Raw genomic sequence first — 24,445 nt, 5'->3', positions numbered from 1 at the left:
CTAATAATTAGGTTTAACTTAAAGTTAAGGTAATTTAATGTAAAGAACGCTTTTCTTTACGTAAAATATAATAAGCATATAATACTAGTAACCTATAAGCTTTCTTTAGGATTTAAAAAAGAGAGATTTTACGTAAAACTATTATAAGCTTTATATAAATTATATAACTTATTAAGCCTTTAGTTTAAAGAATTAAGTATAATATTAAAGAAGTATAAGCTTACTTTTAATATAAAAGAGTCTTATATCTTTTACTTAAAAGCTTAAAACGTATTCTTAATTTTCTTTATAAATAATATTATTTTTACTTATTATAAGAATAATAAGAAAGTAATAACTTATATAATTAATAACTTAAAAGAAGTATATAATTTAAAGAATAAAGGTAAGGCGCACTTTTTTCTTAAAATATAAATTATTAAAGACTATAAAAACAGGAAAATTTACTTAAATTATAAGGCTTATATTAATAAAATTAGCGAAAAATTTAACTAAGTATAAAAAGGCACGTTTTTAGCTATATTAATTCTAGCTATAAAGCTAATTATACGCGTTAAAGAGATAATTAAGTAAAAGATTAAAAGGTATTAGGAAAAGGTTAAATTAATATTATATATAATAATTATAATAAGGCTAAATATAGCGTTTACTATATTAAAGCTCTTTTAATTCCTTATAAACCTAGGCCTTAAGTATTAAAAGGCTATAAACTAAGCTATTTAATATTTAGCTATTATAAGTAAAGTTACTTTTTATTATAGTAAGACTAGGGATATTAAGGTATTAGAAATTACGAGTAATACTTTCTATATAAACGATTTAATTACTCGTAAATTATTATAAGGTTATCTCGTAATATTATTTAAAGAATCTATTATATAAAAGATAACGCGTTAATAAACGGTAATTACGTTTATAATTAAAGTAAAGCTACTTACTTTATAATAAATAATAAAGAAAATAATAGCTTTAAAGCGCCTTTTTTATAATATTAAATTTAACTTATAATAAGACTATAATATTTATTATAATAATTAATAGATTATACGCTTAATACTTAATATAAGCAAATAAATTAATACTCGCTTATATTATATAAATATTTATTTAATATAATTAAAGTAAAAATATAAAAAGAGAAGCTTTAAAGTATTATACCTTTTTATAGTAGATATACTAGTAGATAGTTTTATAAAGGTATTTAATAAATAGTAATTTAAACACTTTAAAAGCCTATTAAATTTAATAAATTTATAAATGTAACCTAACATTTATAAGTTACACGTGTAAAAGAACTATTAAAGAAAGGTATAAGATATATTTACCCTATAAATATAAGATTACTCTCCCCTTTTAAGGTAAGATATAATAAAAGGTAAATACGATTTTTTAAGGCCTTAACGCTATATAAAAGTAAGTATAGCTTATATTATAATAATACTTAATTAAAAAAAGAACTTATTTACTATAATATTAATTATAGCTTTTACACGAGTTTTTTTACGATTTAACGCTACTAAAAAGCCTCTAATAGTAACGTTAACTCTAATATTACGAGACTTAATATCTTTATAAATAAAGTCTAGCTTTATTAGGAGATTAAGTTATAATTATAACGCCTTTTAATATTAATTATACATTTATATACTTAAATAAGCGTTTAAATTATAATATTAAAGTAAGAAAAACTAATCTTTTTATTAACGTTTAGCGCTAATAATATTCGCTTAGCTATAAAGACTAAAACGGGATTATTAATATAAGGTTAGCGTTTATTTAAGGTGTATTAAGTATAAGAACTAAAGAAAATAACGGAAAATAAGCTTATTAAAGCATATAAGTGTAATTATTAGTCTTATATAAATAATAGCGCTTTAATTAGCTTTTAATTATCTTATAATATTAACCTTTCTTTTTACTAGTAATAGCTACTTAAATATAACCCTTATAAGAGATATTATAAAGTATATTAGGCTTAAAGGTAATAGCTTAAAAGCGTATTAATAAATTTAATTAATATATTAATAGCTTATAAAATATAATATTAATAATTTTTTAGCTTTCTTAGTAATTAATTAACGTTTAATATATTAAGCTTTATTAACCTCTTATTATTAATTATTAAAGTAATTAAGTAACTTAAGGGTAACTTTAGCTATTTTATTAAGAGAAGAAGGCTTTATATTAAAAGCCTTTAAAAGTAAGTAATAAGAGCCTAATAATTATTATTAAGGGGTATTTAATACGTTTTATATACTTTAATAACTCTAAGATAACACCTGCCTTTAAACTAATATAATATTAATTAAAACATAATTATAATTAAAGAAGTAATATATAATAAAGAAAAAAAACGCTAATAATATTAATAAGCTACACGTATAAAAGTAAAATAGGTATAAGCTAATAAGAACGTATAACTTATATTTAACTTACCTTAATAAATAAAAGGTTAATAAGCTAACCCTTAATTAATAAAAGATTATATTAATTAAAACGTTAAGAAAAGGTAAGATATACGTAAGTAAGCTTATAATTATAGCTTTAACGCTTAATTAAGCATTTAAATAAGAAAAAGAGAGCTTATAATAACCTTAATAATAGACTTAATTAAGGGATATATTAAAATAAATTACTTATTATAAGTATTAATTATATACGTATAATTAAATAAGGGTAAACCCTTAACTTATAAGTAAATAACCCTAATAATAAGCGCACTTATAAAAAGAGCGTATATAATTCTCTCTTTTATAGCTAGACATAAACTTATATATATATATTATCGTTACAATTAGTGCCCTCTAAAGTGTGACATCAACCTTCCCCGCTAAGAGGAAACAGCCGCCGCCATCCGCCCCCACCTCCCTCTGGCACTTGCCCTCCTCTTCAACTACAAATACCATTGACAACCAGATCTACAACACCGCATGCCAGGCTCCGGCCCATCCCTCCGGCCCCCGCGAATCAGCACAAAAGACATCCTCCGCACCGACCGTCGAAACCCCGTCGAAACCCCGTCGCAGCCATGGCATCAACCACCTCCCCGGCCGCCGCCCTCCTAAAGCGCCAGCTCAAGGAGATCCAAACGGGCAAAGACCTGCCCGGCATCTCCTGCGGCCTCGTCAACGACAGCAACATATTCGAATGGGAGGTGATGCTCATGATAAACGACGACTGCAAATACTACGGCGGTGCGCCTTTCCTTCAACCCGTCGCACTGCCCGTGGCCCCGGCATTACCCTCAAGCTAACGCTCTGCAGGAGGCAATTTTCGAGCCCGCATGGTCTTCCCTCCCACGTACCCGCACATGCCACCGTCTCTGACCTTCCAAACGCCCATCCCCTTCCATCCGAACATCTACCAGAACGGCAACCTCTGCATATCCATCCTACATCCTCCCGAGGAAGACGAATATGGTTACGAAACCGCCGCGGAGCGGTGGAGCCCCGTTCAATCCCCGGAAACCATTCTCCTCAGCACGATAAGCCTATTCCATAGCCCCAACGATGAGAGCCCTGCGAATGTCGAGGCTGCGAGGCTGCTGCGGGAGGAGAGGGAGGGGAAGCACAAGGAGTTCAGGAAGAGGTGCCGAAAATGTGTCCGTGAGAGCTTGGGAGAAGATTGAAAATGGTGAAAATGATGCGCTTGGGAAGAGCTGGAGTTTCATAGCAGTGGCGTTTTACTGGACTTCAAGAGTTGGTATTTGGTGTGGCGCAGCCTAGGATGCCTTTTTTTATTTACGAGGTACACGGAGTTTCAAGGGCCTGCAAACGGCATGTAAAATGAGAGCACTTGTAACCTGGTCATGTCGGTGTATTTCTTCATGGAGACATGTTTTCAATTCCTTTTCGTTCCATTGATTCATCTAATGCACAACTCCCGTCTTGGCATCAATACCAATTATGGGCGCCATGACACGATCCCATTCCTCATTCCCATCGCAGAGACCCCTCCTCGATGGCTCCTTTCCTCAGCCGAGTCAACTCGTCCTGACCCTTCTCACTGAACAGTCTCTTCAGGAATTTCCGTCAGTTGCGCGGCGGTCTCGAAGCCGCACCCGTTTTGTCCCTCTTTGACAAGCTCGCTGAAGCTTTCAAATGCACTGTAAGCTGCTACAGGCAAACCGGCACCAAACATGTCAACCACTTTCATGGGCAGGTCAACTCCAGAGCTGGACTTGTGCAACGAAACCCCGAGATCAGCGCAGCCAAGGAGCGAGGCATAATCGCGGTTAGAAAGCCAGGCTGTCAGGATTTTGATGCCAGGGAGCCGTCCGTTGTCCTGGATCTGTTTGATCATTTCCAGGTACTTTTCTTTCTCTGGGCCCTTGCCAGTGATGATGGCCAGAACGGGTGAAGGCGGCTCGCTGGAGGCATCGTCTTCGCTGGGGTTCGCATAGAGCACAAGGGCTTCAAGGAGAATGTTAAAGTCCTCATCTGGAGTCCACGACGTACTACTGACAATGAGCCGCATCGTTCCGTCGAGAATGTTTCCAACGTGGGGTTTCGTCTCGGGCAGCCGCGAGAGAAATTCCCTTCTCGCTTTCGTGGAAGTGATTGGTTGGAACAGATCAAGAGGGCGGTCGTGAAGGGTGTAGACCGGGTTCTTCAAGTTGAATTTCGGCCCTCGAAGCTCACGAGCCATGGCATCCGTGACGGCTAGATTGGCGTTCCCGAGATACTTGCCGAGGATGATCTCGTACCACTTGTAAAAGGGAACAAAAATAGAGTACAAGGATTTCTGGGCTAAAATTGTGTGCCCATAGTTGTGCCAGTCGACAACTACTTTGCTTCCGCGGATGAGAGATACGATTAGAGCAACATGGAAAGTGGGAATCGATGGAGGGTTCTATCAGAGTTAGCGCGAAAGTCTTCTACAAACTCGTAGTGGTTCTACCTGAATTATGATCCATTTTGCGGCGGGAGTCGCCCACGTCATGGTGTAAAACAGCGTCCAGAACTGTTGAATGACTTTGCACGGTATGTTCAGGAAGAAGGGTAACGTTCCCCAAGCAATCCACTCTGGTTGCGGCGCGAGAGCATACATGGACACTCTGTCGTTGCCAATGAGGTCAGGATGTCTGGCAGTTTCTGCGAGGCATCAATATCAGCAGCATCCCAATAGAAGAAGGGAAAGCATGCCGCAAAACTCACCCTTGTATGCCACAATGTCAATCTTCCTGCCATGCTTGGCAACACTGATGGCGTGATACTGCATGCGTGGACTCCTCCCAATATCGCCCAGGACTAGAATCTGGATATGATCATCCTCAGATCTTTGTGCAGCTTTATAACGGGTCGGAATAGAGTAGTAAAGAGCTGAGGCTAGCCATCTGAGTGCCTGGAGGCCATATTTCATCAGAAAGACAGAGACAATTCCCGCTGAAAGGGACAAGAAAAATGCTGCATCCATGATGGCGGGCAGGCGGGCCGGCGGGCCGGAAAGCTGGAAGCTCACCCAGTTGAAGCTTGGAATGACCACTAGCTTTGCGCAAGTCGTGCTGGTTGTGCGTATTCAAGCCAGTTGAACAAGTCACCACAGTCTGCAGTGTCCTTTACATTGGCTCGCGGCGTTGGTTGAGGAATTCAAAAGCGCCAAGGCCCAGCTCAGCGTGATGGCTTCTGGTTGATGCTTCGCCCAAATGCACACGTGAGAATGCTGAAGCCTTCGTGACCGAGACTGCGCACTTCCTCCTCAATGGCGTTGCCTAGCCTTTTATCGCCTTCCAGGATGGGACAGCAGCGTGTTATCCGGGGTAGCTGACGGTGATGCCAAGGAACGATACGTGGTTGATTTGGAGATGCAACACCCCTGGCCATCTGTCCAGCTTCTGCATATGGAGTTACTTTGGTGTAAAGTGCGTGGGGCAGGCCGATGCAGCTTGGTGACCCAAGGTGACTGTCAACTCTTTGCTCGGCCGAACCTCACCGAACTCTGTCACCAACGAGTCAAGCAGCATGCGGCAACATTTGGCGCAAAGACTCAATTGATTCTAAACAAAGTCGATGTATATAGAGTGTGCAATTTGTGCGCTTCTTTGGTAAGGACTCAACTGCCTTTCACTCGCGAGCGGTCTTCCCCCCACAGGAGTAAATCTAGGTCCAGCGGTTGCCACGGGGTATCAAATGTATAATTAATCACTAGGTGTGTTTTTCATGTTTAGAAAACACTACTTTTTGGATGATCCAAATCCGGTAAAGCCCATCTGAGCCATCATATCGTCTTCGTCATGCTCTCCTTCGATACGCACATCCTCACCATACTCTGTCTTGACCTTGGCAGCATCCTCTTTTTCCTTCCGCTTCTTCTCCGCCTCATCTCTTCTTCGTTGCCGCCTTTCCTCAAGCTCCTTTTCCCTCTCCTCCTCTCGTATCTGCAGCCTTTCGTGTAGGCTCGTGGCCTTTTCTTTCTCCAGCTCTTCCTTCTTCCGAATATAGTACGAAATGCGCTCGTGAACCTCCTCCACTGTAGCACGTTTCACTTCCGTCGTTTGGCCGGTATTCAACAGATGCTGCGTAGTATTTAAATGTTCGATGAATTGCTTGTTGTCTTTGAATGTGAGGTCGCACGACTCGCAGTAGAAACCGGCGCTTCGTCCGCGTTTTCCGACGCCGGCGCCGGCGGGCACGAGCTGCGTCTTGCCGACTTGTGCAGTGAGGTCGATGACATTCCGCCTGGCCGTGGTGTACGTCTCATCGCCAGTTAATGGCTTGTGGTATTTCTTGCCAGCGAGCTTTGCTTCGTAGCGCGCCTTTGCCTCCTCCTTCTCCTTGGCCTCGCGTTCCTTGGCTTTGGCCGCATACTCGTCTAGATCCCACGTCTTTCGAAAATCAGTGTCGCCAGCCGGGGCACCGTATGCGCTGCCATTTTTGGAGTCGGTCATGATGGTGGCGACGCGGCGGCCTGTTGATGTTTTCACTGCGTCCTGTGTCGGGATATTGCAAGACTGAGCTCTTGCGTTGGTGGATCATTTTCAATGGACGGGGATTCTGCTGGTGTTAGATGGCCATAGATGGGTCTGGGACGCGCCGAGCTGCCAATGCAGGTCTAACACTGGTATGTGCTGGTGTGTCGAAAACTACCCCGCGGAGGGGCATTTTTTGTTTCTCGACTCCAAACGTCAACCAGTCTTTTTGTGTTCCCTTTTTTTTTTTCTCAGCATTGCAATAAGCGGAAACAGTTCGACCGGGCAGAATGTTGTATCTTGTGGGACTCGGTCTATCCGACGAGACCGATATCACGGTGAAGGGTCTGGAAGTCGTCAAGAAGGCGTCCAGAGTGTATCTGGAAGCCTACACCAGCATCTTGCTTGTGGACCAATCTGTGCTTGTAAGCCTTCGTCATCCTGATCCGGGGAATTTGGCTGAACTCTTTTTTTTTTCCGCAGGAGGAGTATTATGGTCGCTCAATAACAATCGCCGACCGTGAAATGGTCGAATCAAACAGCGACGAGATTTTACGCAACGCCCAAAACGAAGACGTTGCTTTCCTTGTCGTCGGCGATCCCTTCGGGTAAGCAGATGAATGCTGGCCACCGCCCACAATCGAGGCTGATAGAGAACGCAGTGCGACAACACACACCGATCTAGTTATTCGAGCACGCGAACTGTCTATCCCTGTGCGAACTGTACCAAACGCATCCATCATGTCCGGCATCGGCGCTTGCGGCCTCCAATTATATAACTTTGGACAAACAGTGTCCATGGTGTTCTTTACAGATTCATGGAAGCCTGCTTCTTTCTACGACCGTATCAAGGAGAATCGTAATATTGGTTTGCATACGTTGGTTTTGGTGGATATCAAAGTCAAAGAACAAAGTCTGGAGAATATGGCTAGAGGAAGACTTGTTTATGAACCCCCACGATACATGACCGCAGGGCAGTGCGCTCAGCAGATGATTGAGATTGAAGATGAAAAGAGGGAAGGTGCATATACCCGTGATAGTTTGGCGATTGGAGCGGCTCGAGTGGGCGGGAAAACAGAGAAGTTCATTGCCGGGACTCTGGAAGAGCTTTGTTCGACTGATGATCTGCTCGGGCCCCCGCTACATAGTTTGGTTCTTCTGGGAAGGCGAACGCATGAGCTGGAACTTGACTACGTTCGGGAATTTGCTGTAGATAAGGAGAAATGGGACAAGATTTGGAAGGAGGACTATGGGAAGCAGCTTTGAAAGCCTGCCACTACACAAAGTAGAACCTAAACTGCGAGCATATTGGAATTTGTCTTAAGCAGCAGTTTTTTTGCAATATGACTAGAATGATATCCGTACTCTGAATAAAGAAATCGAGCCCCTTATGGACAGGTAACTGAGGGGGTCAAGCTTCGCAGCGTGGCAAATATTAAAGACCTTTGATGTTCCAAGGCACTTCGTGGATATTAATTACTGGACCTAGATTCGGTCATACTTTATACAAATCGAGCACGAATACTCTGCAGGGTGGTCTCAACTGCTTAGGTCTTGCATTATATCGGCATTGGACGGTCGATCATGGCCTGATGTCATTTCCCGAAACACATCGCTGAGACATGCCTCGGATGTCAAGTCATTAAATCGAAACATGAGATTCCACTATTTTGTGCTGTCCGCTCGCAATTCTTCGGCAATACTGAAAACACAAAAAGCGGCTTCCTCGAATTGGTCATTACAAGCAATCCACCATGTCATGTTCGAGTAATAATTGCCGACAATGCTGACCAAATACTAACTCGTTCGAGGTGGAGGTACATACTTGGGACTGTCACATGACGCAATGGGAACAAATCATTCTGGCCAGTACTTGCCCTCTCCGGTTCTGCTGACGCCAGGAAGAAGGTGCGTCCGAGCCATGCCCACTCCACTCATGCCGTTCATTGACCCAAATTGCCAAAACAGACCAATTGCGAGGTCTTATGGTTGACTGTCAGGCAAGTGCGCCGAAGCGAATCAGCTGCAACGACCAGGAGGACCCTTGAGACAATTTATGTTCAACCCCGAACGCAGGTCCTGGTCTCAGTTCTAGATGTCACAGCTTGCAACTTAATCCCTCTCTCCCAAAGTTTGCATTCTCATCTACATCACCGTCCCGCTCCCCCATACAAAGTTAGAGGCACTCGAGCGAGTCATCTCTGCGGCCTTATCAGACGGACAGTGTTGTTTGGATTGGCTACGGGCTATTGACCCCCCACCCGGTCAGTCGGTGGCGCCTGCTCACTTATCATCATCAATCCGACATTCGAACCGATCCAGGTAGACACTCGGGGTTGCTCAACATCGTGTCGTGGATCTTGTGTCACGCTACCTGATATTTGGGACTTGGATTTCAGGAGCCATGTACGACTTTATTGACCTGTAAACTTCGACTTCTTTTTTTTTTTTCGGCAGGGTGCAGCTGGCAACGGCCAGTTCACTCACTGAAGGAGGGTTCTTTGCGCGTAGGTGAACCATCTACGACACACGGGCTGCGTTTCAATCATTTTGCTTTCAATTTCTGTTTTCGGGAAGACTTCTTGTTCCATCTTCTCACGCCATCCCAGCCACGGCCGCCCAGCCTGCTCTGTTTCCAAGTCAACTGACTTTAAATGTACTCAGTTTCGTTTCTCGTGGGTTCCCAATACAACAGCAAGTGTCTAGCCGGTGACACATACAAAACACGAAGCCCTGACTTCCATTACCCTAATACGACTGTATACCATAACTTTTACTTCGAAGAGAGAAGTTCCCATTATGGCCGGGTCCGCAACGGTATGACGCTAACTGTCATTCTTCTGGGAGATGCTCCGGTTGTGTGCTAACTTCGACGCAGATGGCCTTTCCTTGGGAATGTCGTGATAAGGAAGACCAAGCACAGGCATCCTTTAATCATCCCATGAGACGTACAAACCAAATTCTTGTAGAGGAGAACATGCGATTGAAGAGGATTCTACGGGAAAACGGTATATCCTGGTCACCTGTGGCTCAAGCACACTTGATACAACAGAACCCTGCTCTTCGACGTCGGACTCGGGCTTCTATGTCCGCACACGAGCTTGGTTGCCCTAGTTTGCCAACCGAGGTTATTCTAAGGATCTTAAAATTCGCTATGAAAAGCCCTTATCCTATCATTGATCCCTTGTCTAGGCTGTCTCATGAGCATCTTTCCGAAAAGGAAAAGACGCGTGGCAATCAAGTTGCGATACATTTTCTGGCCACTTGCAGGGTTCTTCGTACAGAAGGCACTCGATACTTTTGGGAGACGAACAACTTCACTTTCACTACTCCTGAAGCACTTCGCAACTTCTCCGAACTGAGCTCTCAGTACCGGAACCAAATCACACATCTAAATCTGCGGATCATCGCCCGCTATTACGACGACCAACGCCGGAAGCATCGACTTGAGCGTGGCTATCATACTGACCTCAAAAAGGATCAACTACTGAAAGTTCGGCTACGACCAAAGGAACCACCGCTCATTAGAGGGGGCTTTCGATGTTATACTTGGTCTCAGGTGACAGACTTCTTGATGGCCCTCCGTGCACCGTACGATCCGAACTACAAAGACAAGAATAATCCTAGGCCTCGACTACTCCCAGGGCTTTTGTCGTTGCGACTAGATCTCGTCAATTTTTCGGAGACGCTTCTCCCCTTTTCTGGCTCTGAGCTGCATGAGGTTGCCTCCCATGAGCTGGGATGTACACTTAACGAGCTTCAAGTAACAGGCATGCCATTCGACGACGCCGGAATGAAGGCTTCAGCGGAATTAAGCGGTATGCTAAAGGACGAGGGTCTATATTTGGATGGATCGCCATCATTCGTTGCCCATGCCAAGCATCTGCAGCCACTGTCCGGTAAGCGTTGGTGTGCCAGGGTTGTCAGGGCATTCAAGGGCAGAGAAGATGATGACGATTCTGACGAGTATGACGAGGATGATGAAATGGATGGTCCCAGTCATCACGGACATTTCCACGCCAGAATCGGTACCATGCCGCCCGCTCCCGTCGAAGAAGGCCACCCGACATCGTCACGAGACCCAGACAAGGTGATATGGAAACGAGTCCCGCTCAGTCGTGACGACGACGCGCGATATTGGGTACAATTCTCCCGGCGAGGCGGACATGAGATTGCCGACCCTGATTGGGAGACAGATGACGAAGGAATCTGCCCGTGCTGTGGTGAGGGTCACCCTGGTTCATCCTTTCTGAGCTTTATGATGGAACAAGATGACGACGACGACTTTATGGATTTTGAGTGAAGAAATAATTTGGCGGTTGGTAAGTTATTGATGCTGGCTTTTATGGTGATAATATTTGGGCGTTTTCGGGAGCCAGAAACGAAAATTGTGATGAAGTCAATGTACCTGAATGGTCGGAACCAGGGCCCTAGCTTAGTTTTGATATTGTCACTCGATAGATACCCTTGGCTGAGGTTGACGGCAGTGATCCGGTTGATGAGACACAGCTGGACCGCGAGAAAGGGTTCCTGACTTGGTGTGCCGATTAGCTTTGCAAGATAGTTTTAGCAGCCAAGTCGCAGGCACGGATAGTAATAGAAAAACGAAGTAATGAAGGTCTCCGCGGGTTGCATAAAGAGGCATTGAGTCGCGAGCGAGCTGTATCCCTTTGAGTGCGGTAAGGTGCAGCTTTTGTATCTGCCCCAGAGCACCCTTTCTAAGTACCTAGGTATTTTTACCTGTATCTTGGCCAAAGACGCTACTAATTAATGTACCAAGCATTATTAGTGATAAATAAATGGGCACTGTACCTGTTTATTTCTTAATCCTCATTGGATATTATCCCCGTAGAAGACTATACCTGCACCTTACCGCACTCAAAGGGATATATCATATGTATTGAACGTTCGCATTCTGGGGGAGGTGGTTGAAAGGGCAGGTGTGCCCCGCCAGCTAGCGCTGGCTAATTAATCTGGCCGATGTCCCGTGCCCATTTGTAAGCCCACCCCTAGCCATCTGTCACTTCGCGTCAGCCAGTGTCCGACCATCACCACATCTCCGGGCGCTCTGCAGCCTCCGGAATTCTTCCTACCAAGTCGTGATCATTGTCAATTCTTGGGCACGAATTTTTACCGGTCCTCCGTGCGCCCATGTTACTGTGTCACTGTGCTCTACGATGAAGTTTACAAGTTCCCAGCTGCAGCTTGCAGCCATGGCTGTGGCCATGCTCGCCACCACAGGCCTTTCGGAGCATACAAGCAACTGGGCTGTTCTCGTATGCACGTCTCGATTCTGGTTCAACTACCGCCATTTAGCAAATGTGTTATCCGTATACAGAACAGTCAAGCGATTAGGCATACCAGATTCACAAATCATCCTCATGCTTCCTGACGATATGGCCTGCAACCCACGCAATGCGTTCCCCGGCACCGTCTACAGCAATTCCGACCGAGCTGTTGATCTGTACGGCGACAATATCGAGGTCGACTATCGTGGCTACGAGGTCACGGTTGAAAACTTTATACGACTGCTGACAGACCGCGTTGGCGATGAGATGCCTCGCAGCAAACGCTTATTGACCGACGACCGAAGCAATATTCTTGTGTATATGACGGGGCACGGGGGGAATGAGTTCTTGAAGTTCCAGGACGCCGAGGAAATCGGTTCTTTTGATCTTGCAGATGCTTTCCAACAAATGTGGGAGAAGAAGAGGTTCGTAACTCGCCAAGAACTGTTCAGTCTGCTGTGTTGTACAAGTCAACGCTAATTTGAGACTTGAGAAGATATCACGAGATTCTCTTCATGATTGACACTTGCCAAGCAAACACCATGTACAGCAGACTGTACTCGCCGAACATTATCGCCACTGGGTCATCCGAGCTCGACCAATCATCATATTCACATCACGCCGATAATGACATTGGCGTCGCTGTTATCGATCGATACACCTATTATAACCTGGAGTTCCTCGAAAACCAGGTCAAGGATTTGAACAGCCCCAGGACTGTAGGCGAACTCTTCGACAGCTACGACTACGAAAAGATCCACTCTCATGCTGGAGTTCGGTACGACCTATTCCCTGGTGGTGCTGAGGGTGCACGCAGCCGCCTCATTACTGATTTTTTCGGCAACATTCAAAACTTGGAGGTTGATCGCGACTCGAGCTCGTCCCTCGATGAGCAGCTACTTGCCCTCAGTAAAACCATTGCTGTTCTGCGGAAGAAGGAAGCTGAGGAGGATGCAGCCCCCAGGAACACGTCCTCTGTGCCGGTCAGCGTTTCCACTGAGCCGGTAACCAAGATTCAAGGCGCCACAGTCCTGACAGACGATAAGTGGTGGACCAAGAAGGTTGTCGGTGCAACTGCTCTGGCTGGCTGTGGTCTGCTGTGGGCAATTGGTTCCTTCTCAGAAATATAGCTACGACTGAATGCTAATTTAATAAAGATGAAAGGGAAAAATAGAGAACGCATGGCCCTGTCGAACCGAGGGGTATGCTTGTCAAATTACTGTTCATATCCACAAGAGTGAACTTGGGATGGCGTTGGTTCAAGGTTGAAATGGAGAAGGGCAGGTTTGCTTTATAGGCACGCATTCTCTCCGTCTGTTTTGTATACCCCTGTAAACTAGAGGCATAAAATGAGACTTGGTACAAATATGTTGAGCGAGGGGTATGTTGGTATAACGAACGTATGTTGTCCCATCACGATTGTCCCACCAGAGCTACCCCCCCCCCCCCAAAAAAAAAAAAAGCCTTAGTCAGCAAAGTTGGTTTTGACGCTTCATCACTGGGTGGCGCCAATCCATCTTTTGTCTGAGAGCAAGACTCAGACAAATCAGTTTAGCTTTTATCATCGCTCCGATATGTAAAATACATTTTTATTCAATGCGATGGATAATACGTGATCTTATCAAAATTAAAGGTCCGCGCTGGTTTGCGCCGCAGAAACATGGATAGGTCAAAGGTGAGTAGAGCTGCAACGAAATTAGCTTCAGAACGTTGGCCTACCGTTCGGCACGACCCTGCGTCAATTGACAACAATGATCCGTAATTACAATCATTTTTGCGAATCGTTCCGCGTCCCCATATTCAAGTCTACTTCACAACTCTCAAAAGTGACAACAGTCTTCAATGATAAATCACATCAAGGCTGATCAATGGGTAGGCCAGGCCTCTCGAGCCTTTGGAGTTGAAAGCCCGCCCTTTGGCTTTCCACGCCATAGCTTGGTCATGCGATGCCGAACTAGCCGTCGCAACGGGTGACACGATTCACATTTTTCTGCCTGAATACCCTCGGGCGGGCAACAATCCCGACGACCCTGCTGACGACGACTTCCTCCAACCCCAGTTCTCCCTCACGCTCACAGCTTGCGGCATCGTCCGCCCGGACCCAGCTATCAACGGCCCATTATGCGCCTTTGCCGGCGTGATCCTGCCTACTTCCAGCTCCGTGGAGCCCCTCGTATTCAAAGGCGTCGGAAACGCGGAAGCGACAAAAGCTGGTTCAGCCTTGGGGCAGACTATGCGTGTCGAATGGTCTCCCAATGGCCTGGGGCAAAACCTGCGGCCCATCTTGACCGTAATGACCACCTCGGGGAGTATCGTTGCGTTGGGCGAGTACATTGATCAGAAAAGAGCAATGTCCTCGAGGTCTCGAACGAGGACATTCAGAAATTGGAAACTCCTTTGGGGCCTGGGTGCAAATTTGCCCATTCCTGATGGTGAGAGCAAGAGTGGATTTAGGAATATGAATGAACGGATTGTGTCATTTTCCTGGGCTGAGGAAATTGCCCCGGGAATGGGCTTGTTGGCATACTTGAATGACGCCCAGGAAGTTGTTATTATGGGGATACAATTCTTGTACAAGTCTCCCGAGTCGGATGAGTCTTCTTCTGAGGTGGCAGGATGGGAGATATTTGAGATTGATCGATTCGACGGAAGAGGACCTCATGATGTGAGTTTCCTAGAGCTTGTAGATCCCGCGAGGGGGGGGGTTGCCTGCGTTTGCTGACAATTGTAGGCTACCGAAGCAGCAGATCCGGAATTCGTCCCTACAGGAGGTCCCTTTTCCTTGAAGTGGAGTCCATGGCATATCACAATCGACTACCGTACAGCAACTATAGCCTACTTGGGGAAAAACCACATTGGATTTCGGCGAGTCACTATTCAGGGACGCTGGCATCGAGGCCAAGACCCGAGTATCCGTGTTGAGGAAGCCGACACCACGTCGATATGCATCTTTCTATCTGCGGATGCGTTTGTGAAGTGGGAAGACACGGTATTCCTTTGTTCCAGGGGCTTGGCAGGAATAGAAGCTGACATTTGGCAGATCTGGCAAGATGACAATGGCCAAATGGCCCGCGGTATAATAGCCACGCCGTTCGTCGTCAAACCCTTCCAAGTTGATCTCTGCGCAAATCCAGGTCCCCGTCTTGCACGTCACTCACCTCGAGATTGCTCAACTTCATACCCCCAGCCTGACGAAATTTCTACAAATCCCATAACAGGTGCGTCTGTTCAAGTCCACCATTTTCCTTGCGGCAACTGATTCGCCAGGCCTCATCATCCACCACCCCGATCCATCCATGAAACCCCCCGAGCCGCTGTACACCCTCATCCGCCTCTCTGCCACGCCCACCAACCAAGACTGGTACCAGACTAACCTCCCTCCCACAACCCCTTTCCCCCAATGGGCCGAATACATTCAACGGTCCGTCACCCGCCAAGTATCCCGCGTCGAAGCCCTCGGCGGCATCGATTCCGAATCGGACACCGACTCTGAATTCGACGAACCCGAAGTCCACGAAATGACCCCCGTCTCGGAAGAAGCCCAAGCCGTCTCATCAAAAGTCCATCCTCATCGCTTCCGGCTTTGGGGCCTAGCCGCCTCCCCCGGAGATGGATCCATTGCGGCCCTGGTATCGAAGCACGTCACTCAACACGCCGAGAGACGGCCACGGTCAACAGTCTTGTTTTCATGGGATGCTGGTGAGCGTACAGACTCAACGGTGCCCCATGTACCGAAGTTGACCACGGAAGGGACCATATGGGAAGCCATGTATGGCAGGATACTAGATATGCCGAGTTTCCTGTCAGGGACAACAGATAGGTCGTTGGTTCACGAAACGTCGCTAAGGAAGATGTTTAAGGGTGTGATTCCAAAGCAAAAGTGCGTCTTTTGCGAGACGGGCTTGGTCATGTTTGGAATAGAGTCGATTTGCGAAAAGGGCCATTCTTTCGGTGAGCCGGACTCTTCTCGCTTTTGGGTAGACTGTCTGCTAACTCGTATGGCTTCACAGCCACGTGCACTGCTACAGGACTTGCAATCATGGCTCCAGGCGTGTCCAGGGTGTGCTCAGTATGCGATTTGCGATGTCTCAACTTATCCGAGCTGTCCCGGATTGCGAAGGAGCATTTGGGACCAGATGCAGTAGTCGAATCGGCGGGAGAGGTTTGCGGCGGATGTGGAGGAAAGTTCTTATTTTGAGCGAGCTGTACTCACGCGGTGCTAGTTGGTATTTCCCATTGGAGTAGGACTAATACAGCTATTTTCGACGAGAATATTGTTGTCACTTCGCTGTCGAGCTATGTGTAGTTCGTCCCCTCTAGCCATCACCAACAATCATCCCAGTTCCCCACAAGCTTCACAAAACATCATGCTTCCTCATACTACCTTCTCCGGGAAAAATAGGGGGGAATACCAATCCCCCTGTGACTGCCGCAAACAGAGAGCCCCCATCCTCCACCCTGAGAGCCTATTCGCCAGATGCTGCACGACGAATCAGCACCATCACCAAACATATATCAGCGACGCCATCACAACATATTACATACCTTGTTGCCCTATTCATAAGAGAGCAAGTATACCAGGGCATATCCTTCACTTTCACAAAAGTGCACTTCAAATCCGGCGGCCGTTGGACCCATCAACCGTCCCGTCAAGGATGCAAGGCCGACAGATCTTATCAACGAGTCCCATAATCAGTCACCGAGTACCACTTGCCCTCCTGCAATACCCGTGAAACATACCCATCCTGGTAGACCAATTTCCCCTCCTCGCTACCAATATACTCGTTCAAGTTCAGAGCCGCGTTCCACCATCGGACCATTCCATCAGCACAAAGGGTCCCCTTGTCGCGCTTGCCCCTTTCGACACTTTCCTCCAAAAGACCTGTCGAGGTTTAGAGCCCTGGTGTCGTCGTGCGAAGGACACGAGGATAAAGGGGACTGCGGAAGTATCCTCCGTGTAAGGCGATGGTCTGGTCGTGCCAAGACTTACGGCGAAAATGAGTAAATACACAGCTGCTTTGACCATGATGACGAAATACTCGTTTAGTTCGGTGTCTTGTTTCGTTGGCCAAAGTGAAGGCGTGTCAGTATGAGAGTATACCCGTTCCCGCTCAGCTAACTTTGAGGATTTGCTAAAGCCGGCTTGCTCTCTTTCGGATGCTGATACGCAGTTTATCAGCGGGCCTCTAACAACTTGTTCGCGGATGAACGGTAATTGAATATCTCAGTTACATTTATAATCCTATCGCGTGACATCCTGACGGTCCTGCGACTCTCTAGCATCTACTTCATCATCCTCACCCAGTAGCTAACCCATCCAGCCAGTCCCATACTCAGACCAGGGTTCAGCCCTGATCAAGGACTTATACATGTTAAGCACCTTGCGTAAAAGCAAACGCTCGTGTCAAAGTCGAGCCCCAGATCTGTACTCGTCATCATTAAGCAGAGATCATTTGTGCCAGTGCATTGCTTCCATCACCAATTCCTTGGTATTACCATACTCCAAGGCTCCCTCCAAAAATCATAAAAGCGCCGCAAATGAAACCAGAAACAGCTACAATACGCAGCAGTTGACAGTGGTGGTAAACCATCCGCCATACGTGAACAAATATATGAACATCAGAAAGAAAAAGAACAAAGTCAAAAAAAGTCAGGGCCAAATATTGGGCTGGGAATAAAACACGGAACATGAAAGAGAGAAGGGAAAACAACAAAATACAGAAAAATCTGCAAAAGTCAAAAAAGTCAAAAAAGTCAAAAAACACGTTGAAGAATATTGAGGCTTCTTGTTTGGCTCGTTGATTCCCAGTAATCTGGTCGCCATCATCCCCAGCAAAAAAAAAAGAAAATAAATAGTTACCAGGGTAGTATGATATCCATCCAACTGCCCATCATCTCAAAACGCCATCCATTTTTTATCCATGCTCCTCTTTTGACTCCCAAACCAAACTTGCAGTATTCGCTTTTGAGTTGCCGGATCATATTGTTTCAGGCTATGTGGCCACGTGCCTCAATAAGCCTGACCGGGCACCGGTTTTCTGCCAATTGGTCCAGTTGGGGGCCCAGTAGGCGGACCCGGAGGTGGTGACTGAGCAGGGTTTATACGTCCAGGTCCAACGGGTCCTGTCGGTCGGTTCATCCCAACTGGACTTGCAGGTTGGCTTCCAGGATGCACTGGCAACGGTGGTAGTCCATTATAACGAGGTGCAGGACTTGGGGGAGGCCCTGCAGGGCTCATGGGTCGAGGACTCGGGATACCAGGACCTCCCGGCCCCATTCGAGGACGAGCCTGAGGCGCCGTGCCCTGGGGAGTCATTGGTCTGCCTTGAGGAGTCACGGGTCGGCCCTGGGGTGTCATTGGCCGTTGCCCGGGAGCTTGGGGCTGATTAGGACCTCTGGGATACTGTCCATTTGGGTTGACTGGAGGTCCAAGTCGTTGTCCACCTTGAGGAGCTCGGGGCTTCACAGGGCGAGTTGACAGACACGTTCGGGGGACGACACCTTGCTGGGACCGATCCAGGCGGATAACAAGAGCCCACCCATCATCGTACTCGTGTAGGAGGCGAACGAGATCACCAGCCTTCAATTCCATCTCGTCGTCCAATGAAGGTTTGAAGTCAAGCTGAACCCTGTGCACATTGGAGTTAGGCGGTCCCCCAGCTGCCGCAATTGCTGCCGCACCGTTAGACGGAGGCATTGGGGCACCAGAAGAAGCAGAAGTCATGCTGAACTCTGTTCCAGCAGGGCTCGGTGGTATTGATCCAAGTGTGGGAGGAAGAGTGAGGTCAATATTCCGCTCTGTATTGTTGCGCATTGAAGCCTTCCTTGTCAGACCAACCACTCCTGCACCAGCCGCAGCTGCGGCAGCAATTGCAGGGCCATTGGCAGTAAAAGGGTCACTGCGAGGAAAAGCACCTTTTTCATAACTATTTGATTCCCGAACACGCTCTGCCTGGTTGCCAAAGGGATTGGCAGGGTGAGTGCTCTGGCTAGTAGACGGGCGCTCCCATATAGCATTGTTCTGATTATTCGCTCCAACAGCCGCAGCGGAATTTAATGCCATGCCAGCACTCTTGCTTGTGCGTTTGTCCAGGCCCCAATTAGGCAGGAACTGGGTGACCGGTCGCAAACTAATACGGGGAGCATGATGATCGCTTCGAGCAGTCACGGCGTCGAATGTATTGGCATTGGCATTGGCGTAGGACTTTTCGTTGTGGGCACCGCGGTGCTCAGCAGCTTGTCGACGGCGACGGCTGAACAACAGGAAAGCGACTAGGCCAACAAGAAACACGCCACCCAGAACACCAAAGGCAATGCCCGCTTTTGCTCCCGCGCTAGTACCTTCATCGCCACTTTTAGCAGCCGTTGAGTCCGACGTAGGTGTGCTGGAGACGAAGTTCAATGTTGGTGTTGACGTGGGCTGAGCGCCATAGTCAATCGATGGTGACAGAGTAGGGCTCCCAGTAGCCTTGATGAGAAATGTCTCGGGAACCGAACTACTCGAGGCAGGCCTGGAAATGACGGTAGGCATCGAGAGTGTTTCCTCGGGCTTCGGCTTCGTCGTGGATGTCGTCGACGGAGTGGGCTTGGGGTCTGGTTTGCTGGTAGGCCTCGAGTCCTGAGTTGGCTTTGGATTGGGATCTTCATTGATCGTCGAGTAGCCGGCAATGGGTTCTTCGAAAGTTGGCGCCATAGTCTTATAAACAGTACGGATAAGTGTCGGGCCGTTGCCTATGGTTTCGTGTCAGCTCTGGATGCACAAGTTTGACGACAATATCTGCAATGCAACCGCAGGAATCACATCGAGGCATGAAAAGCATTGAGTCCAGAATAGTGTTTACCTTCGCCTGTATCCCGTTGAGCATTCTCATTCACGCTGCTGTCATCTCCAAACGGATTACGGAAGAGGTCGTCCATATTGGGCAAACTATCACGTCTCTCGTGATGATGCCGATGATGCGAGTGAGGCATCGTGTCAAGTCCAAGTGCTGAGACTGAAAAGGTGCCCAGAGCCCAGAGATAATAATAGCGCGTGTGCTCCCAGCCTGGTGCATGTATTTGCTCAGAGCTAGTGTGGCGGCTGGTGTATTGAGTGACTGACTGGAATGTCAGGGTGATCGAATACGAGGGAGACAAAGAATGTACCAGCAAATTATTGGTCCACGAGCGTGTTGGGTCTGAGGGAGTGGTGCAATGTCTCAGCTTGGCCTTGGTAAAGGTTGTGAAAACAATAAAAAGGAGGGAAAGCCAGTTGGACCAGATGCCAAATGATGGAAAGGATTTTGTCGATGCAAAATGGAAAACGATGTTCAAAAAACAAGTTGTTGTCTGCTGCGCGTGGATTCCGTCGTCGTCCTGAGAGAGGGTATAGGTTCGCCAGTAATTGCAAAAAGAGAGTGGAAGGGCTTGCCCAAGGCAGTAAAGAATGGAACGAGCGGGCCGAAGCTCAACAACAGCAACGCTCAAGAAGTTATCGCATGCAAAGTGCAAACGAAGTCACAGTTACGCGCGTAAACGATGGAAAGGAAAGACGGGAGGAGGAGCAGATGGGGAGATGCACGGTGCACCATGGTCCATGGTTCAACGAGTCAACAGCTCAATGGGCGCAGAATCGGAGGAACGGGCGCACAGCGGGCCACAGCGGAAAACTCGTCTAAGACCTGCAGTCGAGATGTCAGACGACAGACATCCGGGGTGGCTTGTGGGCGCCAAGGCGATGTTTGTTTGCTCAAGGGCTGGCACTCGGTCTGATTGATGCCTGCATTCGAACTTGGGGTCCGTTCGTCGTGGTTGAGCCTCCGCTTTGGGTATCGGCTGCGCTGCCGCCCTAAATAAGTCAGTCGTCTCTGGCTTTTGTGCAAGTTATCTCCTCTGTCTGGAGCCCCGTTCATGCGGGCCATGACGCCGATTTTGCTGCGTCGCACAGCAGATTCGCAGGTTGCCATGGCACATAGCGCAAATATCGGTTCAATCACCGTCTTCTTTACATTATGCAACTCTTGTTGTCCGACATTCTCTCAGGTACACGCTCAGTTCTGGCTCAAATACGGGGGCCACGGAGTGACAAGCTACTACTGCGGCTGCAGGTGTCGGATATCACAGCGCGGAAATGTTCTGTGCACTCGCGCATTTGCGCAATTTCATAACGTCTTGCCAACTGGATGCACAAACCTGTCGTCAGTCACCGCCCCGTCATGAAATCGGCGCTCAGGTGCAAGTCTTGTTAAAGCGGCAGCGTTGGGAAACGAACAAGGGTCAAGGATAAAGGGGTCTGGTCACTTGCAGGGGTATTGCAGGCCCTAATCCCAAGCCGGCCAGGGGCAAGGGGCGCCCATTGGCCGACTCCCAGTGGCTTCTGGTGATTGTCCCTAAAAAGAGATTGCTAGTCAGGAACGAGAATCGCTCTTTCCCGCGTTGCAGAGTGGGGAAAGTTCAGAGCGTCTCCAAAACCCGCAGGCAGTGCCCTGGCCCAGGCGTTCCACAATCCGTCCTGTTCAATATCCAGCTGCCAACTTCTGCCCTCTTGTGCCCTCATGATCCCCAGTTACCATGTCCTCGGGTGGTTCTAAGCGGGACGTCTGGAGCGGCATGATCCCGTCATACCTGCCAAGCTCATAATCACGGTACGTATTAGAACTCGTGCTTCCTCGGCTGCTGTTCGCCCTTCCATCCAGCACTCATGGACGAGCCACCGTCACGCCTGAGGCTGCGACAGTAGAGGCAAACCTTCTTGAAAGCTCTGGTTATTTGTTCGTCCTCGCCAATCTGCTGCTTCTGGTCTCCCTTGCCAAGGTCATTCTGATGCATTGGGAGCCACCAACCTGCGTGGCTGAGTGGCTCTGCAGACCAAGTTACCACGGATTGCCAACCGAACCTGGTCCTCGTACCAGACGAGGGCTGTTGGTTCTGCGACCACAGGATTTGTCTGCATGGCTTGCCAGTATCCAAGAATCACTTACCGGAGCCAAAATATCCCTCAACAGCAGCCAACGCCGCCAGCGCACACTGAGCCCGATGTCTATCTGCTTCTCCTCAGACAGGTCTGACAGGAAGACGAACATTGATCATGCTCACACATGATGTCTTGCCCTAATGTCTCTCATCACCTACATGAGACTATCTCATTATATCAAATCGGGTATCAGCCTCCCTTGTAACATGACCTCATATACTCATTCGTCGTTTGACACACAGTAGCGAACAAGAGGAGCCTTTGGGGATGAATTGGGCCGTTTATTAATCCCGACAAGCGTCATTTCATGATCGACCAGTCCCGTTGCACTTCTTTTTTCTAATCGTGGGGCAAGCCGCTCAACATTGCTGCTTGGGACATATGTACATGTCATAGCATGGGCTTCAACCGTGGACACTCAGACCAAGCCGAAGCTAGACAGGGCTATGAAACGCCAGCCATCCCACTGACGATCATTCCCCCTCCCAGTTAGGGTTGCATCTCGGAAGCAGATGGTCATCTATGCTTACGTGCCCTTTGCGCCCGTTGCTCGAAATTCTTTTCGCCGTTGCCGTTATTTCGGTCGCTGGGGTCAATTGTGCTCTGGGAACAGGCGAAGACATGGCGAATGATTTGGTAGCTCTGAATTGATATGCCTCAATCGCCACAGGGAAACAATTCTCGACCTCTTTGTCTAGTAAAACAGTTTTCTCTGACGGAAGTAATGGATGAGCACACTACTTGCGGAACTAGCCGAGTTTTTTTGTTCTTGTTACGTGTTTCATGTTTGTCTAATTCATTTTCTCTTCTATTTCAACGAACCTTGTTCCTGGTTTAGGTCTGAGAGTTGAGGAAACGTTCGGCCTCGTGGATGGGATGGCCGAGAAATTGAGCCTTGCGCCCGTGCATTATAATCGTGCCCGCCCCACCTTAAATGGTTCGGCTGGCAAAGCTCTCACCACCTAAGGTGATGCTTATCAGCAACGCGGCCACATTAGTAACGCGGCCACGTATATGTAAAAATATTAATAAAAAACAGCGAAGAAAGGAAAGAGAAAGAAGATGAACAGAGAGAAAGGAGATAAGAACGGAGAGGCGAGAAGGAAATGAGAGAGGAGTAGAAAGAGGAGAAGGAGAAATGGGAGAGAGGGATGGAAGGCAAGAGACAACTGGCGGAACAGCGGGAAGAAAGGTAAGAGTAAAAAAGAAAGAGGAAATGGGAATATGAAGAAAGAGAGTGGGAGATAGGAGGTAAAGCTGAGACGAAGTAGATAGAGTGCAGATGGCGGAGAAGATAAAAATATGGTATATATTATTATCTTATATATTTTTAATTAAATTTTAAATAATATTAATTTATATATAAATAACTCTTAAAAACTTAAAATTATTTTATAATAAATTAAAGAAAATATATAGTAATATATATAATAGCTTTTATATAATATAATATATAATTGTTATTATTATTTAATAATAGATTTATTTTAAATATTTTTTTTTTAATTTTTAAATTAAAAAAATAACTTAATAATAATTATAAATTAATTAATTATAAAGGTTTTTTATATTATATGTATATAATTTTAAAATATATTATATTATATTTATATTTTTATTATTAGAATATAAAATAATATTTTATTAATTATATTTATTTATTTATTTATTTATTTATTTAAGTACCCTAGAGCTATTATAAGCTATTCTAGTACTTTTACATGTAATTCGAGTGGGAAAACCCTTTATATAGGAAGAAAAACCCCCTCGCTTCTATTTTAGTGTAACGGTGGCTTAGGTTCTAAGGCATAATAGGTCTATTTCTTAGGAAGTAAGTTAGGTTAAATGCTATAAAGTAACTTTTAAGTAGTATTATAATAAGGCTATTAAGAGTATAACTCTTAATAGTAAGACTATTACTTAAATTAATTAATAGAGATTTAAACTATTTAGCTATAGGAATACCTTCTTTTTAAGTACTTATTTATCTTTTTATTATAGTTTTAAATTAATTAGCTTAACTATTAATCCCTTTAAACCTTAATTAATTAACTTAAGGTTTAGTTAATTTAATTCTCTTTAATTAATATATTTAAATATTAACCTCTTTAATTACCTCTTAGGTTACGTAGCTAGTTACGTGCTCTTACCTTCTTCTTATACCTACGGGTTATACTTATTCTAGCTAGTATCAGAGCATTAACAAAAAAACTACACTACATGTAGTTTTTTAGTGTAGTTTGTAGTGTAGTGTAGTTTTTGTAGTTTTAGTGTAGTTTAACTACACTACAACTACAT

General features: G+C 46.1%; 8 protein-coding genes across 8 annotated transcripts; 5 read left to right on the top strand and 3 right to left on the bottom strand.

Annotated features, from left to right (window-relative positions):
- Nucleotides 1-2,827: 2,827 nt before the first annotated feature.
- On the top strand, nt 2,828-4,548 carry J3458_002182 (uncharacterized protein). Its single transcript, XM_007814517.2, has 2 exons — nt 2,828-3,194; nt 3,264-4,548. The coding sequence occupies exons 1-2, from the start codon at nt 3,029-3,031 to the stop codon at nt 3,626-3,628; spliced, it is 531 nt and encodes a 176-aa protein (XP_007812708.1). The 5' UTR covers nt 2,828-3,028; the 3' UTR covers nt 3,629-4,548.
- Nucleotides 2,828-5,785, bottom strand: ALG1_1 (mannosyltransferase). The gene is made up of 3 exons (XM_007814518.2): nt 5,157-5,785; nt 4,900-5,093; nt 2,828-4,851 (listed from the first exon to the last, which is right to left on the bottom strand). The coding sequence occupies exons 1-3, from the start codon at nt 5,413-5,415 to the stop codon at nt 4,003-4,005; spliced, it is 1,302 nt and encodes a 433-aa protein (XP_007812709.2). The 5' UTR covers nt 5,416-5,785; the 3' UTR covers nt 2,828-4,002.
- A 317-nt stretch (nt 5,786-6,102) lies between these two features.
- Nucleotides 6,103-6,952, bottom strand: SNU23_1 (U4/U6.U5 snRNP associated protein). The gene has a single exon (XM_007814519.2). The coding sequence runs from the start codon at nt 6,884-6,886 to the stop codon at nt 6,173-6,175; it is 714 nt and encodes a 237-aa protein (XP_007812710.2). The 5' UTR covers nt 6,887-6,952; the 3' UTR covers nt 6,103-6,172.
- A 143-nt stretch (nt 6,953-7,095) lies between these two features.
- Nucleotides 7,096-8,715, top strand: DPH5_1 (diphthine synthase). The gene is made up of 3 exons (XM_007814520.2): nt 7,096-7,332; nt 7,391-7,515; nt 7,570-8,715. Exons 1-3 carry the CDS (start codon nt 7,198-7,200, stop codon nt 8,171-8,173), a joined length of 864 nt encoding a protein of 287 aa, XP_007812711.1. The 5' UTR covers nt 7,096-7,197; the 3' UTR covers nt 8,174-8,715.
- A 217-nt stretch (nt 8,716-8,932) lies between these two features.
- J3458_002178 (uncharacterized protein) lies at nt 8,933-11,734 on the top strand. Its single transcript, XM_066117165.1, has 3 exons — nt 8,933-9,414; nt 9,572-9,724; nt 9,786-11,734. Exons 2-3 carry the CDS (start codon nt 9,707-9,709, stop codon nt 11,208-11,210), a joined length of 1,443 nt encoding a protein of 480 aa, XP_065979056.1. The 5' UTR covers nt 8,933-9,414; nt 9,572-9,706; the 3' UTR covers nt 11,211-11,734.
- A 386-nt stretch (nt 11,735-12,120) lies between these two features.
- On the top strand, nt 12,121-13,325 carry GPI8_1 (glycosylphosphatidylinositol anchor biosynthesis; the record flags this gene model as incomplete). The annotated part of the gene is made up of 2 exons (XM_007814522.2): nt 12,121-12,620; nt 12,692-13,325. The coding sequence occupies 2 exons, from the start codon at nt 12,121-12,123 to the stop codon at nt 13,323-13,325; spliced, it is 1,134 nt and encodes a 377-aa protein (XP_007812713.2).
- A 530-nt stretch (nt 13,326-13,855) lies between these two features.
- On the top strand, nt 13,856-16,393 carry J3458_002176 (uncharacterized protein; the record flags this gene model as incomplete). Its single annotated transcript, XM_066117164.1, has 6 exons — nt 13,856-13,870; nt 14,072-14,860; nt 14,927-15,184; nt 15,236-15,413; nt 15,463-16,146; nt 16,206-16,393. 6 exons carry the CDS (start codon nt 13,856-13,858, stop codon nt 16,391-16,393), a joined length of 2,112 nt encoding a protein of 703 aa, XP_065979055.1.
- Nucleotides 16,394-16,724: 331 nt separating this feature from the next.
- J3458_002175 (uncharacterized protein) lies at nt 16,725-20,911 on the bottom strand. The gene is made up of 2 exons (XM_007814524.2): nt 20,037-20,911; nt 16,725-19,926 (listed from the first exon to the last, which is right to left on the bottom strand). The coding sequence occupies exons 1-2, from the start codon at nt 20,164-20,166 to the stop codon at nt 18,206-18,208; spliced, it is 1,851 nt and encodes a 616-aa protein (XP_007812715.2). The 5' UTR covers nt 20,167-20,911; the 3' UTR covers nt 16,725-18,205.
- Nucleotides 20,912-24,445: the final 3,534 nt, after the last annotated feature.

The sequence above is a fragment of the Metarhizium acridum genome (genome assembly GCF_019434415.1).
Source record: "Metarhizium acridum strain ARSEF 324 chromosome Unknown scaffold_1, whole genome shotgun sequence".
NCBI lineage: Eukaryota > Fungi > Ascomycota > Sordariomycetes > Hypocreales > Clavicipitaceae > Metarhizium > Metarhizium acridum.
Note: the sequence above shows the minus strand (reverse complement) of the source record. Positions and strands in the feature narration are given on the sequence as shown.